The sequence below is a fragment of the Canis lupus genome, chromosome 21 (assembly GCF_003254725.2).
Source record: "Canis lupus dingo isolate Sandy chromosome 21, ASM325472v2, whole genome shotgun sequence".
NCBI classification, from domain to species: Eukaryota; Metazoa; Chordata; class Mammalia; order Carnivora; family Canidae; genus Canis; species Canis lupus.
Window position 1 is genome coordinate 11,988,996 of NC_064263.1, and position 17,345 is coordinate 12,006,340.

The following is a 17,345-nucleotide window of genomic DNA, read 5'->3' on the forward strand; positions in this document are numbered from 1 at the left end:
CATTGCTTACCAGTGTGTGTCTTGAGATCAGCCAGTTACTCCATTTCCTCTGCTGCAAAATAGAGGAATAGAATGCACACATTATTGTGTTCTGATGATTAAAAGACAATATCGTGATAACAGGTATTGATTATGTAGACCATGCCCTTGTCTGAGTATTTGTCTACATAGTTCATGTGTCCTAAATATGAATATGGATTAACTTACAATTACCTGTAAAGTAGATCTCTTAATTCCCTGTTGACAGATGAAGACACTGAGGCATGGAGTGGTTAGTCATTTTTCCAAGGTCACACAACCACAAAGTGGAGGAGCTAAGAGTTTGGCTTCATGCCCATGCTCAGAACACTAGGTACCAGGCCTTTCTGTAGAATGAGTGCGATAAATGATCATATTTGCCCCTCTTCTAAGCTTCTGCTTTCAGTTTCTAATCTGAACTGGATATGCCATGGCAACAGCACCATGGTTCACCCAACAGGTATTTACTAAATACTTACTGATAGATGAATTGATCAAGCAGAGTGCTAAGGGTCTCTCTAGTAATGGATGTGTATCATATTGTGTTTATTGACACCTCACCTGCAGAAAGTCCTCAGTGACTCTACCTGGCCCCCTGAGCACTCGAGGCTCTGTAGTGATGTGATACCAGACACCCTTTCCAACCTCATTATATTTTTGCTGTTTATACAAACCTTGCTAGTGGTGAAGCTCAATTAAAAATGGGACTTATTTTATCATCTTTTCCTTTGTGTGTCTACTGCTTAGTGGGACTCTGAATTATATCAATTGAATGGGCTAATGAATGTCATTGAGCTGCCGTGTTGTTCATTATTCGTATGCACCACCTGAAAGCAGGCGATCCTTGGCTCTGATGCTTTCCTTTATTGACAGCCTCATCCTCCATGGTCCCGAATCCTAGTCCTAACACCAATTAGCCTTTATTAGGTGTGTTCAACTTAATGAACAACCTCAGCAGCATCATCTTATCTTTTGATAATCCAAGTAGTCCCACTACTTGGGCTTAGATTATTGTTGTCTTTCTCATAGTGCTGATGAAGTTTTATAAATTTATCCACACTTGCATTTCACTCACCTCATTAGTAGATTTTGCCAGTTTGCACATTAATGAAAGAAAACCCTATTTAAATGGCATGTTAATATATGAGTGGAGGTTTAAAAAATACTACTGACTAGTCTAACTTAATACTGGGGGCCCTTTTGAATGCTTAAAATGTGTTTTTCCTATCACATAAACATGTTTTTTTCCCCTAATGTATGAAAGAGAAAGAAACTAAGATTTATTTAGCACTGGGCCTTAACACTGCAGTAAGAACGTTTTATTTGTTTTTGCACTTGGTTTCCAAAGCAATCTTGGAAAGGAATATGGCATGGTAAGAGCCGGCTTTGATGTCAGAAAGACCTGGATGTGAGTTTTGGCCCCAACCCACTGTGTGATCTTGGGGAAGTTTTCTAATGATACCAGCAGGCCAGGTCCAAGGAGCCAGAGGGGGTCCTGTAGGACCAGCCAAGAGGGTCTTTGGCTATACATAGGATGGAAATCAAATGTGAGCCAGCATGAGGTGAAAGCAGAGTTTATTGAAGATGTTGAGAGAGCCGATATAGATGGAATGTCCAGGAGACTTGGAAAGGAAAGGAGCAAGAGTCTCGTCTTTGTTCAGGGTCTGGGGTTTTTTACTGGGGTCAGTGGTCCGGTGTACATGCCCTCTCGGGGATTCAGGAACTGGTTAGATGGAGGCCCAGGCATCATTCCTTGGAGCCGGGAGTCCTTGGTGTCAAGATGTCTAGTGCTGATGGTCTGGAACACACAAATGCTATTTTCAACTGGTCATCCTCACCTGCTCCTACCTTAGATGTTATCTATTCTAGAGAAGTCATCAACTCCTTGTCTGTTACAAGGAGGACGTATGCTATATGCATTTTGAGGCACTTGTAAAGTGGGGTGGGGTTGCAGGTCTTATCAACAATAGAAGCAGGGAAAGGAGCAAAAAGTAGATATTTACGGAGTCCTTTAGTTTCCCTGTCTCATTAATCTACCTAAACTTAAGTTTTCTTATCTATAAACAGACATAATAATATCTTGTGTTCAATATTTGAGGTGAGATTTTGTTGCCTCCTTCCCTACACACAAGCAATAGCCAAATGGGAACCCAAGTGTTGGTTTATTGATGGCTTGGCGAGCACCTAAAAACCAGTCAGAAGTAGGGCTTCCTCAATGAGATGTGCTGGCCCATGAAGCCAAAATCTGGAAAGCTGTGTGAGGCTACCCAATAGCACTTTCTTAAAATTGGAGATAGCAGAAGACCTGGATTAGGCTTCTAATTGTTCACGTAAACAAGTGGCTGGGTGCAAAAGCAGATGTTGAGCTGGGTCTCTCCCAAAGAGCGGGGCCCCATCTAAGTCAGATTACTTTCTGAGAGGAGATAGTTCAGGTGTGACCCCTGGGCATGACACCAGGCAGAGGAAGAGTGGCAGAAGGCATGCTGAGAGTGGGCAATGACTTGAAGGCACAGTAATCCACTCAGCAAGGAACAAGGCTAGAGGAAGCCGATCTCTGTGGACCGGCTTCCATGGAATGAGGCACATACTTGAGCTAAAGCTAACAAAGCCCAGCCTAACAATAACAACAAAATCAGTAAGAAAAAACAAACTCTTACCTTATATGGCTTTAACTGGAATTAAGTAAGATTATGTGTATAAAGTGCCCAGCGTGTACATATTGTGCAGGCATCAATGACTACTATACCCTGTAAGGAGAAGCAGTTTTTCATTAAGTAAGTATTGTCATCAAGACCATTGTATAGGGATCCCTGGGTGGCTCAGCGGTTTGGTGCCAGCCTTTGGCCCAGGGCGCGATCCTGGAGTCCCAGGATCGAGTCCCATGTCGGGCTCCCTGCATGGAGCCTGCTTCTCCCTCCTCCTGTGTCTCTGCCTCTCTCTCTCTCTCTGTCTATCATAAATAAATAATAAATAAATAAATAATAAATCTTAAAAAAAAAAAAGACCATTGTATAGTTGAGGAATGGGAGGCTCAGAGACATGAATTCTGGCCTGAAATAAAAACCAACAACAATGAGAACATTATAAACAAGCAAAAAAAAAAAAAAAAAAAAAAAAAAGCAACCAGAATTTTACCTTGTTTTATACTTAGAAAAAGTATTTTCACTAAGGCTCTGTAAATAAGAGAAAATAATCAGTCTGTTTCCTGGAACTCCAAAAATTTCCTTAAACTTTGGTCACAGGTGAACTCAGGATTGGGCTTGAAAGATGGGGAACATGCTAATGAATATTTACATCAACTGCCATTAGCCATAGGTAACATTTGCAAACGATCACTACCTCTTACATTTTCCATGAGGTATGACTTTTTGCAGTGATCTCAAAATATATCAACAAACATGACACACATACAAAATTCAGAGATAAGTAGTTATACTTCAGGCCAGACAAGGCCTTGTAGTAAAATAATTTGATAAGAAAATCCTTATCTCTTTACATTGACTATGAGGAAACACTCAGAGAAGTTCTACACATTTGACTTTACTGCAGATCCAGGTTTTTTGTTTAGTATGCCAGTAGTAAATATTCTGTATTGCTCAGTTTTCTGATTAGCAGGAACGATTTAATCTGGAAGAACTGAATAAGCAATGTATTTTTTAAAAAGATTATTATTTGTTTTAGAGAGAGAGAGCACAAGTGGGAGGGGCAGAGGGAGAGGGAGAGAGAATCTCAAGCAGCCTCCATACTGAGCATGGATCCCAAAGTAGGTCTTGATTTCACCATCTTGAGATCATGACCTGAGCTGAAACCAAGAGTTGGACAATTAAGTGACTAAGCCACCCAGGCATCTCCATAAACAATGTATTTTAGATTTAAATGTTTGCTCCATATTTTCCCCAGATTGAAGTTTATTTTATTCTTGAACACATACTGAAATTTCTGGTTTCATGTTTTCCTTTGAAGAGTTCTATCCACCTGGATTGTCTAGGTAATATCACAGTAATGACCTTAAATCTCAGTGGCTTGGAACAACAAGGTCATAATTCTGACTCTGCTACATACATCATCATGAGATACTTGTCTCCTCTTGACCCTCATTCATAGACCCAGGTCAAGAGCATTTCCATCTCTGTGCTTCCATGATTGCAGAAGCAGGGAGAAAAGATTGACGAAAGAAGCACTGCCTTTTATTCCATCTATATGAAAGTGAGCCACATCTTCCCTCACATTCCATCGTCTGATGAAAGTCACATGTCCATGAGTAACTTCAAAGAGGTCAGAGCAGCGTGCTCCTACTGTTTGATTGAAAGGCAGACAGCCAGAAAATACTTGTGAAATCACTATTGACCACTATAGGAGGTGTCTTATTATTCCTATTTCTTATCAAGGTCACAAAAATAGTATGTGGCAGTGGGCAATTATGAACCAAAGTCAGACTGAAGACACATACGTGTCTTACATGTGACACTATAGTGTGTAAGAGTATGTGAAAACAAGAAAATTGCCCTCTAAGTTAAATCCAACATATTAAAAGTAAGTGAGCCTGTTAAACACTTTCTCCTAAGGGACAAAACAAATATGTTTGCTTTTGTGAAGGACTGAAAAGGAAAGTTCTTCGAAGGAATGAGAGTGTGGAGAATAGAAAGAGGATGCATGGGTAGGATATAGAAGAGGTATTCCAATGAATTACCAAAAATACCGCCCTTTGTCACACATAGGACCCTGCTCCAGAATTATTTTAGTATATTGATAAGAAAAGTTGTTTTTTTTTTCCCCCTACAGGAGAATATCAACATTGATGAAGCCTCCAGATGCCTGGTGAAACATATACTTGCAAACGAGTGTGACCTAATGGAGTCCATTGAGCCAGACATCGTGAAGCCCCACCTCACATCGCCCAAGATTGTCAGCTGCTCCAGCTGTGCTAAATCCTAGTAGGCTTCTTCACTGGCATCTGACAGAAATAATCCCATTATCTCACGTCTTAATTCTTAGCAATTTGTGTAAATGTCAAGATAGGGATACACATGTCGCAAGCCAAAGATCTATGCCTATACCTTTCCTATAAGAGAGAAAAAAAGCAAGTGTTCTTTTTTATGTTTTTTCCAACACCAGCACAGTGTTTACAGGCTTGTTAAATATTTAGTCTGTTACAAAATTCTGTCTTGTAGCTGACCACAATTCTGCAAGGCCAGCATCAGCCCTGTTACTTGCTTCTTGGAATCAGCCAAGGCCTCAGGTCTTAAAGAGAAAGGGGAGAAGAGCAGTCTAGCTGTCAAGTTAAGCACTGGCTCTCACTTTGCCCCTGATGCCTTTGTCCAGACTCCAATACATTCTCTGCTGGGCTGACAGGCCTATTAAGTAGAAACAACTTTTTTCTCCAGAGATGACCTCCATTTTCAACAGACCTAAGAGTCATTTCCTATTTAGCCCTTTAGAGTCAGTACACAGGTTTCCTGAGCTTTTATGGCTTTTATTGTCACTTGTGATGCCCTAAATGTTGTTTAACTGAAAACTTATGAAAAGACCTGCCTCCATATGTGCCTTTCTGTTAGCTTTCTTTGATTCCAGCTGTGGGACTCTTCTGTTCATGTAATATATATTATATATATTTTCACAAGTGGAAAATAAGACATTAAAAGATGCTGTTTCCCTATTTCTGAAAAGGCTGTGTCTTAGTATTGTGATTTTTTTTCTTTTTGACTATGTATCCATGGTTCTCAAGACCCATTTCTAAAATTCTGTTTTGAAAACAGGATGAGAAACATACACTTAAAGGAACTTCTGGGCACTATTATACTGAGATGAGTCTGTCTATTGTTCATATCAACATTTAGGCCAAGCAGTGTATCCATATTTTCTTGGTTAGGCAGAGGAATATATTCTCATATATTCTCATCAAGAAAGGTACCAAATCAATCAACATGCAAAGAAACAAAACAGATATCATAATGTTTTGGTTTACACAATGGATATGGTGCTGATATGCTGTGGGTAGCTACTACTTTTTAATGGCATTGAATGGCAGCACTGAGGGGTGCCTGGGTGGGTCAGTGGGTTTAGCGTCTGATTCTTATTTCAGCTCAGGTCATGATCTCAGGGTCATGACATAGAGCCCCACATAGGACTCCACACTGAGCGTGGAGCCTGCTTGGTATTTTCTCTCTCCCTCTTCCTCTGCCCTCTTCCCACTCACACTTACAGTCTCTCTCTCTCTCTCTCTCTCTCTCTCATTCTCAAAAAAAAAAAAAAAAAAGAATGGCAGCACTGACATTCGTAATATGCTCATGGAGCTTTATCTTTTGTAACAGATGTTTTGAGCGTCCTGCCCAAATATTATCTTGGCATTCCCTGTTTCTATAAGCACCAACCACTCAGCCTCTTACTATGAATGTTTGTGACCCCATTCCCAGAGGGCATTCTCTGGCCTCTGGAGCACTTGACACATGAGGCAGGCAGGTGAGAAATTCCAGGAGTTAATGTCTCTCAACCAATGGTAACAGGAGTTGAGGGATGACTACCCTAGGTTCCTTGCTCCTCAGGAACATTGTTCTGAGGCATGCTTTATGAAGCCTTACAGAAGTTCCCAGTGGGATGAAGCCCCTGGTTCTCATAGGGGAAATCTTCCATCTGACTCATCCTGCATGAGCTTCCTTTTCTTTTTTCCTCACTTCTCTACTCCTCTACTGGTCCATCCTGGGTTCACTTCCCAAATAAACTACTTTTACTCAAGTCCTTGTTTCAGGGTCTTATGGGGAAATCCAACCCCAGCATAATAAGTTAGCTGGGACTAAGATGACCCAAGAAGCAGATTCTCAACACCAGCTTCTTGAACTGAATCATTCAGCAGCTAGGTGGTACTAAGGACCACTTTGCTGATAAACAACATGGTGGAGCTAATCCCTAACAAACTGTATGTAGCAACATAATTACTAAGACTGTCATCAAGTGGATTAGGATAGAATATAGATAGAAGGGGGATACCTGGGCGGCTCAGCGGTTGGCCGTCTACCTTCAGCCCAGGGCGTGATCCTGGAGACCCAGGATCGAGTCCCACATTGGGCTCCCTGCATGGAGCCTGCTTCTCCCTCTGCCTCTGCCTGTGTCTCTGCCTCTCTCTGTGTGTCTTTCATGAATAAATAAATAAAATCTTAAAAAATATATATAGATGGAAGGAAAGTCTATTGTTCTTGTCTTTGAAAGACATGAGATTATGGAGTTGGCTAACTTCCAGAAACTCTGTAGGAGGAAACGTTACAGTCTTGAGTCAGCCAACACTCATCTCAGGATTTGGTGTAGAAGTTCGAAGACCTCCAAACAATCAAAGTGATCCTCATTTCCTTCTGCTATAGGATAGAGAGGATGGATGCTAAAAATCAGGCCTCAGATCTGATTTTAGGAGAAGCAGAGTTTTAAAGGAGACTCCCTACACAGAGCTAGCAAGTCTCCTCCACTAAAATGAGAATTCTTTTAGGAAAGGAGTCAGACACTGAATATAGGAGGAGATATTTGGATAGATACTCTTAGGAGTCTTGGCCCCAAAGATGTTTCTGAAATGAGGCCCAGAAAAAAAAGACCCTTGCCCATTCCTAGGGGAGAAAAGTCACTTGCCACATGAATGCTCCACCTGAATAGGATGTTTTATAAAGTGATACTTTTCCTTCTCGAGTTCTGCTACCAACTGCCCTCATTGCTTCTGGACAAATAACTAGGATCAGGTCTCACTATGAACTGAGTAGAAAAATATGTTCTATGTTGCAGGGTAAAATGGATTATTAATCAAATGAACTATAGGACCTGGCTAATAAGTACTGGTAGGAATCTGGAGAATGTTCTTGATTTGGTCTTGAGATGCAATCAGGGAGGACAGAATGTAGCACAAGATGATAGATAATCTGTTTCTAGGAGAGCACTCCTTAATGAGTTAATTTTTAACATTCTGGCAAGTAAACCTGGAACTGATCCCAATGTGCTACTAGAATAGCTCTTTGAAGCTTGGAAACAATGTTGGCCCAAAATAAATGATGTGGAGATGCCAGAACTACCTTGGCAAAGTATTAGAAGAGAGTTCCAAGGTCTCAGAGAGGTGGGCATATTATAATGTATTTATTTTGTGATATCAGAGAAACTACCAACTGATTATGTTCCTCAGGAAAGCCCATAGACACTCCCTTCACTAAAACAATAAGAAGTGTCCGCCAGAAAGGGATACCAGCATCAATGAGAAGCTCAGTGGTCACTCTTCTCTGTACCAGATTTGAGACTGTAAATATGTTGCTGTGTTTCACTGGGAATGACACCAATGTGGTTAAATTCAGTAGGTGGTACTACTTTTAGATGATGTTAGTATATTTAGTGCTAGGTCCTGAATAGCTAGCATCAAAGGTGGAAGTGGGAGTGAAGCCTCCTACCATCACTTTAAAGAATCAACTTAAGAAAGCAAGCTTCCCCTTGTTGCAACTCCGGGTTCTGCAGAGTTAGAGGTCTTGATAATTCTACCAGGGGACACAGTAAGGGCTCTGCTAACTCTATAGCTTCAGCTGCTGCCTGATTATTTTTGGCTCCTCGTGCCTACAGGCCTGTTGTTGGAGAAGGCTGTTAGCACACAGGCAGGGGTAATTCATCCCGATTACCAAGAGGATACAGTTGCTGCTAAATAATGAAACAGGAGGAGTCTGACTAGAAATCATGGCACTCGTTGGGGTGCCTCTTGATGCTTCCATGCCTAGTGAGAACTGAAAGGGCAATTGCAGTGATAGCATCTTGCTGAGGACGAGCAACCCGGGACTCATACTCTTAGAAATAAAACTCTTGAGATTTTGCCCCACAGGGTGACCCTAGCCTAGGAGCAGGTTGGTCAGGGGAATGGAAGTGGTAAAGGAGGGAAATGCGGAATATCAATTCTCGCCTCAAGATTGACTACAGCAGTGGAGACTAGCTTGTCCTACCAACCCTTGTTCTAAGTTCTCTATTTCTCTCTCTCTCCCTTTTGGAATTATGACCAAGAAGTTCCTTTAAAAAATCAATGAAAGGGGGACGCCTGGGTGGCTCAGCGGTTGAGCATCTACCTTTGGCCCAGGGCATGATCCTGGAGACCCAGGATCAAGTCCCACATTGGGCTCCCTGCATGGAGCCTGCTTCTCCCTCTGCCCATCTCTCTCTCTCTCTCTCTCTCTTTCTCTCTCTGTGTGTGTCTCATGAATAAATAAATAAATATTTTTAAAAATCAGTGAAAGGACAGACTGAACTTAACTTGTGGCATAAATGAATCTGAGAAAGGAAGACATGGACTATGGTAGTGAGACAATAGTGAGGAAATGCCCACACCCCCTCAGCACCATGCTTCCAATCGCAGTCCCCTGCATCTCTGCTTATAAGCATTCCACGGATGCATGGGGTGTGTCTGTCTTGCACATTGGACAGACCAGAGTGCTACAAAGTTAGCACCCCCAGGAACAGTCTCATCTGAGGCTGACATACAGGGAAGTAAGTTCTTCAGCATCCTCCCCTCCTCAGGTGGAATAAATCTGAATCTCATGCTATGAACGCTCAGAGGTCCCCCTGGGACTGAGGCAAGGTTTCACACAGTGGTAACTTGCTCATTATCACAACCCTTTTGCTTTCCTTTCCTTGCCTGTCCTACTTCTCTACTCCTCTGCCAGTGCTTCCAAGGATCATCTCCCAATTAAGAGATTCTCATTTTTTAAAAAAAATTATTATTTATTTATGTATTTATTTATCAGAGAGAGAGAAAAAGAGTACAAGTGGAGGGAGGGAGAGGGACAAGCAGACTCTGAGTTGAGCAGAGAGCCCAACTTGGGGCTGGATCTCACCATCCTGAGATCATGACCTGAGCTGAAATTATGAGTTGGTTGCTTAACTGACTGAGCCACCCAGGCACCCCAAGGGATTTTCATTTTTGATTGAGCTTCAACTGCTAATAGTTCTTAAAACATCAGAGCATCCAGGCAACAATTTTTCATTACCATGGAATCTCTAATTCACTGTTTTTCTTTCTAAACATCCACTGAACTGTGGTGTCTAAAATATGCGTGGTAAGATTAGAATGGCCTTCTAACCCTAATCCACCGCAGAAAATTGTTATTTTCATGGTCTTCAAAACGAATATCCATTGATTTATTGATTTCCTTACTCCCTCAACTAATATTTGTTGGATAATGACTCAGCTCCCAGGATTTGGCTAGGTATTTTTCTGGAGATACAAATGACTAAATCATGGTCTCAGATCTTTTTAAAAACATTTTTTTGCAAGAAGATCCTATCATCTTTAATATATGAAACACTTCACGAATTTGCATGTCATCCCTGCACAGAGGCCATATTAATCTTCTCTGTATCCTTCCAATTTTAGTATATGTGCTGCCGAGGCAAGCACTATGCTCTCAGACCTTAAGATAGCAACTCAAATATGTAAATAATTTACCACGTATCAAGAGAGAGGTCAGACGTCCAAACTAAGATATCTCTTCCAAAAACATAAGTTGGTTTTAAATCAGGAAAAAAAAACAAAAAAAACAAAAAAATAAAAAATAATAAAAAAAATAAAAAAAATAAATCAGGGACCACAGCTCCAATTGTGTTTAAGGAAATTGAACATATGTGCCTACAGTTTTCTTCCTAAAACACCAGGATCTAGGCACACAAGACTATTGTGTTCAGCTAGCACTTCCTGATGTTAACAATATCCTTTGCCCCCTTTTTTTTTTTTTTTGGCCTGGAAACCCTACTCATTCTTCAAGGACCAGCATAATGGCACGGCCTTGTAGCCTTGTAGGCCACTGTACGTAATTCAAATCTCTTTCCACACTTGCTTAGCTCTTGACCATTATCACTCACATGCTGCATTATGGTGATATGTTAACTGTTATTTATAAAATACATACTATGGGAGAGTCACTGATATGTAAGCTTTCCTTTATTATGTCATTTAATCCTCATGGCTGCCCTACATGGAATTACTCATCTCCTCTCTTATATATGTAGAAATTGAAGGACAGAGATACTGAGCAACTTGCCAAAACTCACACAGCTACAGACGGGCAAGGCAAGCCTTCCAACCCAGGGAGCCCAATCGCAATGTCCCTGCTTTTAAGCATTATGCTGAACTATCTCCTCTTAGCCAGTCCAGGAAATGCTAACAGGGCTTACCATATGCCAGACACTGCTAAGCACCTCTCTTACCTATCAGGAGAGGTGGTGTCCTCTTGTGATAATATGTGAAAAACCCTTAGCACAGCACCTAAACTATAGCAAGTAATTGATACATATGGTTATTATGATACTATTCTGTATGCTTAGTTATTTATTAAATCCAAGTAGTGCAAATAAAACAGATAAAAAATGGCATCGATTTTTGGAGGTATCAAAATTAGGACAATACCAAATCTATAGAGATAGAAAGTAGATTCATTGTTGCCCAGGCGTAAGGGGATTAGGTGTGGCTGCTAAAGGTTTACTTTTGTGGGTGACGGTAACATTCTAAAATTGATTGAGGTAAGGCTCGTACAATGATGTGAATTTACAAAAATCCATTGAATGGCGTACTTGAAATAGGTGAATTGTATGGTATGCAAGTAAATAATAAAGTTGTAATAAAAAACGAGGGCCATAGGAGAAAGCGGTATGTGGTTATTACCTCCCTCAGTGCATTATCTTGTGCCTCCATGGAGAATCATCCTGCTCTTATTCCCTAGGAAGGAATCCTTTACCACCACTGGCATCTGTCCGGTGAGTCATCACTGCCAAATTCATGACTTACTCTCAGATGTCAGAACTAGTGTTATACCTGGATTTGGATTTGGCTGCATCCGAGCCGTTTCAGTGTGAAAATAGCCTTCGTTTTCTGGGCTCCCTGGGGAACAGAATATTCCCCAACACTAGAAGAGAAAAGAGTGTGAGACATCCCAACAAAAAGAGGTCAGAGGTGAGGATGGACTAAGCTTAAGTAACTCTCAAAGATGAGGACAAAATCTGTCTGGGAAGTGTGGATGCACTATCTCCCTGCCTAGATTAATCTGAAAATTTCCATTTCAACAAACCAACTTATTTTGTTCCATTGTATTGATTTTCAGAATATGAATCCCCAGGCCCAGGCCTTAGTATTTTCCTAAGTGCAATGTACTCCTTCAAACTGTAATTAATGATAGACATAAGACTCTGGAATTCAAATTTCTAACTGGCCCAGATTATGCTTTCTATTAGAACAAAATGTTCTTATAAATGGGCTTAACGGAACCTTATGAGAGAGGGGCTTTTTTTTTTCATATGTGAAATATCAAAGCATTCTATTACTTGTAATACAATACATTGTTTTCTGTTTTTGATTGGACTGCACTTTTAAGAAGTTACCTATTCAGACGTAGAGCATCAGTCAATTTGCATTCCCTGAACTTCATCAAACAGCTATCAAGTGACTGCTCTGAATAAGAGCTCTACAAAATGCATAGTGCTACTATATGCTAGTTTCTTTCCTTTTTCTGTGATAGTTGTTGTCATGGAAACATGAGGACTAAGAGTCATGGGTCCCTGCTCTTTGCTATTTTCTTAAGGAGATGGGGATGGGTTAACAAGACAGGCAAAATATATGGTTACAGAACAAAAAAAGAAGGTCATTTCTGTCTCTACCACATAACATTCTTAGTTTTTATCTTGTTATTATAATAAATGTTAATAGTTATTGCTCAGGTCTTATATCTTTTCCAAACAAAATGCCATTTCGTCATCATGATCTCCCCTACTGGGGTGGTGGGTGATTTCACAATTTACGGATAAGAAAACAGAATGGTAGAGAACAATGTCCACACATATTATATGATTCTGCGCAGGAGTCTTAGGATATCATCTGCCCATTTGGCCACAGTGGGTTAATCAGAGTACTTTATCCTTCCTGGCTAAAGTAAGAGATCTAGGACTGGGCTAGTGATTCAACTGAACCATTCAAAGTTCTCTCGTATGTCTTCCCCTCCAAAGCTTTAAGAAAGAGGTCCATGGAAAACTGTCATAATTTTCTCACACCACGGGATGTGTGACAGATGAGCACATGCCAATAAGGATGAAGAGCCAAGAATGAGAGAAAGGAGAGCAGGAAGAAACGAAAGCCCTATTTGAGTCCCTCAGTCCATTTATGCCTGAATCCTGAATTAACCTTTAACTTTGCAGTTGTGTGATGCAATAAATTCCTCTTTGATTTCTTTGTTCATCTCTTCAGGGAAGATTGAGTTGATTTTCTGCCGCTTGTAACTCAGATGCCACATGGTCATTAAAAGTGGAGCTATTGATGTTGAACATCTTTTCATGTGTCTGTTGGCCATCTGTGTGTCTTCTTTAGAAGAATGTCCATTGAGGTCCTTTGCCCATTTAAAAAATTGGATTATTTGTGTTTTCAATTGTATAAGTTCTTTACATATTTTGGATATTAACCCCATATCAGATATATCATTTGCAAATATCCTTTCCCATTTAGTAGGTTGCCTTTTCGTTTTGTTGATGGCTTCCTCCACTGTGTAAATGCTTTTTATTTTGATGTAGTCCTGATAGTTTAATTTTGCTTTCTTTCCCAGAGGAAATGAATATAGAAAAATGTTTCTATGGCTTATGACAAAGAAAGTATTGCCTATGTTTCCTTCTATATATGGTTTCAGGTCTCGCATTTAGCTCTTTAATCTAATCTTGAGTTTATTTTTTTGTGTATAGTGAAAAGAAAGTGGTCTAGTTTCATTCTTTTACATGTAACTGTCCAGTTTTCCCAACTTCATTTGTTGAAGAGGCTTTTTCCCATCATATATTTTTGCTTCCTTTGTTGTAGATTAATTTACCATATAATCATGAGTTTGTTTCTGGACTCTCTATTCTGTTCCATTTATCTATGTATCTATTTTTATGCCAATACTATATTGTTTCCATTACTACAGCTTTGTAGTATAACTTGTAATCTGGGATTGTAATACCTCCAGCTTTCTTTTTCTTTCTTAAGATTGTTTTGGCTACTCATCACTAATTATCAGGGAAATGCAAATTAAAACCACAACAAGATGTCACTTTACACCTGTCAGAATGGCTAAATCAAAAACACAAGAAACAACAAATGTTGGCAAGGTTGTAGAGAACAAGGAATCCTCGTGCACTATTGGTAGGAATGCAAAACTGATGTAGCCACTGTGGAAAACAGCGTGGAGTTTCCTCAAAAAATTAAAAAAAGAATTACCATATGATTCCAGTAATTCCACTACTGGATAGTTACCCAAAGAAAATGAAAACACTAATTTAAAAAGATATGTGCAACTGCATGTTTATTGCAGCATTATTTACAATGGCCAAATTATAGAAGCAACCTAAATGTCCATTGGTAGATGAATGGGTACAGAAGACGTGGTATATTTTTATAATGGAATATTATTCATGCTGTAAGAAAGAATGAAATCTTGCCATTTGCAACAATATGGATGGAATTAGTATAATGCTAAGTGAAATAAGTCAGTCAGAAAAAGACAAATGCCATATAATCTCACTCATATGTAGATTTAATAAAATAATAAATGAGCAAACAAAGGAAAAGAGGAAACAAAAATAACAACAACAATAAAACCAGACTCTTAAATCCAGAAAACAAAGGGGCCAGAGTGGAGATGGATGGGGAGATGGGTGAAATAGATGGAGGAGATTAAGAATATACTTATCATCAAGAAATGTACAGAATTGTTAAATCATACTGTATACCTAAAACTAATATAACACCGTGTGTTAATTATATTTAATTTTAAAAACGAGAGTTAAGACTTTTACCCAATGTGTCTGTGTACATGGTCCTCCTGGTCCATGTTCTTGACCATAAGGTTTATTTATAAATAATAACAGCTTCCACTTAAATGGAAGACTCTTACAGGCATTGAAAACTTTACTTCAAATATTCTTCTGCTAGGGAAATGTGTAAAGACACAGTTGATAGAAGAACCGGTGCTTTATGCTAATAATAACTAAACAGTCAGTATCCCCAAAATAAATAGATAAATAGTGACAAGAGGCTTACGGAATAAAAATAAAGCACATAAATACTTGTGGGGACTAGGTGATATTGTGAAATTACTGTAGAGGAAGTTCTAATAGACACATCATACCACATGTTGTATTTAAATTAACATTTAAAAATGAATATAAAAAATGCTCTAACCAGATGGTGTTTGCCTATAAAAATCAGGAAGCAGTTATTCTTAAAAGTCCACAAAGTATGATCTGGGAATCTCTCTTTCAGAAAGAAAAAATAGTGAGCAGAATCATAGAAGGATGGAAAATAAAAGACTTGTGAAAGCATAATTGGGGTCAGAGAATCTCCCCAAAGAAACATGAGAAGGAATTGGATAAACACCTTAAATACTGATTAATTTTAACAGAAATGATATTCAACTATAATCTTTGGCAAAAGAAACAAAGTGAGAGAACGAAATTTAAGCTACGTTTAGAAATGCTTTGTTTGACATAAGTACACAAAGATCTACAGTGAGGCTATGGGGGACACAATCACTTGAATATGACAAGAGAATGAAAGATTGCTCAACCACAGGTACTGAAAAATCCTCATAGTGAATTATTATTTAAAATACCATTTAGGGGATCCCTGGGTGGCTCAGCGGTTTGGCGCCTGCCTCTAGCCCAGGGTGCAATTCTGGGGTCCTGGGATCGAGTCCCATGTTGGGCTCCCGGCATGGAGCCTGCTTCTCCCTCCTCCTGTGTCTCTGCCTCTCTCTCTCTCTGTCTATCATAAATAAATAAGTAAATCTTTAAAAAAAATAAATAAAATAAAATACCATTTATTTGGTACCTACTTTGTGCCAAAGATGTACAATATGCTACTTAATCTCGATAGCAAGAGAGATATTTAGAGACCCTCCAAAGGTCACAGAACTAGCAAGTGACAGAATCAGTCCTCAAACTCCAGACTACCTTACTCAAAATACTTTATTTTCAATATGTCTCCATGTGGCCATATTTTATATTACTATAGATTTGGATGGCACCGATTTTTAAGTTGTGTATTTATTTCGTGCATATTGGTTAAGGTTCAGTAAAGAAACAGACATTATTCAGTAAGTTGAGCAGGGAACATTTAACATTAGGAATTATTAATTAGCAAAAACAAATTAATTATGAAGAGAGAAAGAACTTTACAGGAATAGCAGGTGTAGGGAAAAGCCACCACTTCTGTGGCTGAAGGAGAGCATCCAAAGAATGAAAATGCTTGTCAGAGCCTGCCCACTTCCCACCCACTTTGTTGCAGAAGGTATTGCTGAGGCCCATTGGATGGTGGAATCGTTCACTTGGGTGCCTCATGCCTTGGCTGATGAGCAGAAAACCACTTGCTGGGCAGTTGCTTGATGGTGCCCCACTGAAACTCTCTGGAGGGTGTGCACCTGTAGGTCTCCATTATTGCCAGTGCCTCTGGCAAGAAACCTGTCTGCTGGTAGGAAGATGGCCTCTGGCAGCAGTGGTTCTAGATAAAAACAATCCCCTCCTTCCTACAGTATTCCTCTAGCACCCTGCACTGGCAAAGCCTTTACACTGTGCCTGCTGGAAAAGGAGAAATGTTTGTAGCGTCCAGCTGTAGAATCAAAAAAGAGGATGGGTTTGGAAAAGAGGATGGGTTTGGAACACAGAGGCAATAAATGGATAACTGGCAAAGTGTATTAATTAGGATAAGTCATAATAACTGTGGAAACAAATAACTACAAACCATTAGTGACAACATAATGAAGGATCACTTCTACATACGTTTAAGTGGTGATCTGGTCGCAGGTAACTATAAAATGCTACCCTTCTACAAGCAGAAATTCAACTATTTTGGCTTCTTCCCTTATGTGGCTCCACCACTTTGCAGTCCTTTGTTTCTGGATGTACAGTAGGAGAAAGAAAGAGAGAACATAAAAGACTGAGGAGCATACTTTAAAGCCAATCCTATAACATTTGCGCACAGTGAACTGACCAGAGCTTACAACCTTCCACCTCGTTGTGGCTTGGAAATGTACTGCAGGAAAATGAAATGGACAGTAAACAGGTAACCTTATTTCTGCCCCACTAGATTTCAAATACTTGGTCTATTATTACTGTTAAGCAAGTTATTATATCTCTGAGTCTTAAATAACTCATCTTTAATATAAAAATAATAAATTAACCTCCAAGTAATGCTGTGGGATTTAAAGAAATATAAAGCATTAGCCAATTTATAAATATTCAATAAGTATGAGATGCCTTAAATCAATGATTATCAAAAGTGAAAGAGGAAATGGATACGTATTAAAATCTCAAAGCGAAAAAAA

General features: G+C 39.6%; 1 protein-coding gene, 1 long non-coding RNA gene and 1 other non-coding gene across 3 annotated transcripts in view; 1 reads left to right on the forward strand and 2 right to left on the reverse strand.

The window, feature by feature from the left end:
- RAB38 (RAB38, member RAS oncogene family) overlaps positions 1-5,684 on the forward strand; it is a 55,456-nt gene extending 49,772 nt beyond the window's left edge. The window contains exon 3 of the mRNA XM_025419359.3: positions 4,801-5,684. Coding sequence (XP_025275144.1) covers positions 4,801-4,953 — 153 coding nt within the window. The 3' untranslated portion in view covers positions 4,954-5,684. The remainder of the gene's footprint in view (positions 1-4,800) is intronic.
- Positions 1,593-16,923, reverse strand: LOC112642045 (uncharacterized). Its single transcript, XR_003125005.2, has 3 exons — positions 16,801-16,923; positions 2,676-2,765; positions 1,593-1,816 (listed from the first exon to the last, which is right to left on the reverse strand). It is a non-coding gene; the product is annotated as an uncharacterized LOC112642045 (long non-coding RNA).
- On the reverse strand, positions 10,308-10,414 carry LOC112642172 (U6 spliceosomal RNA). The gene has a single exon (XR_003125082.1). It is a non-coding gene; the product is annotated as a U6 spliceosomal RNA (small nuclear RNA).
- Positions 16,924-17,345: the final 422 nt, after the last annotated feature.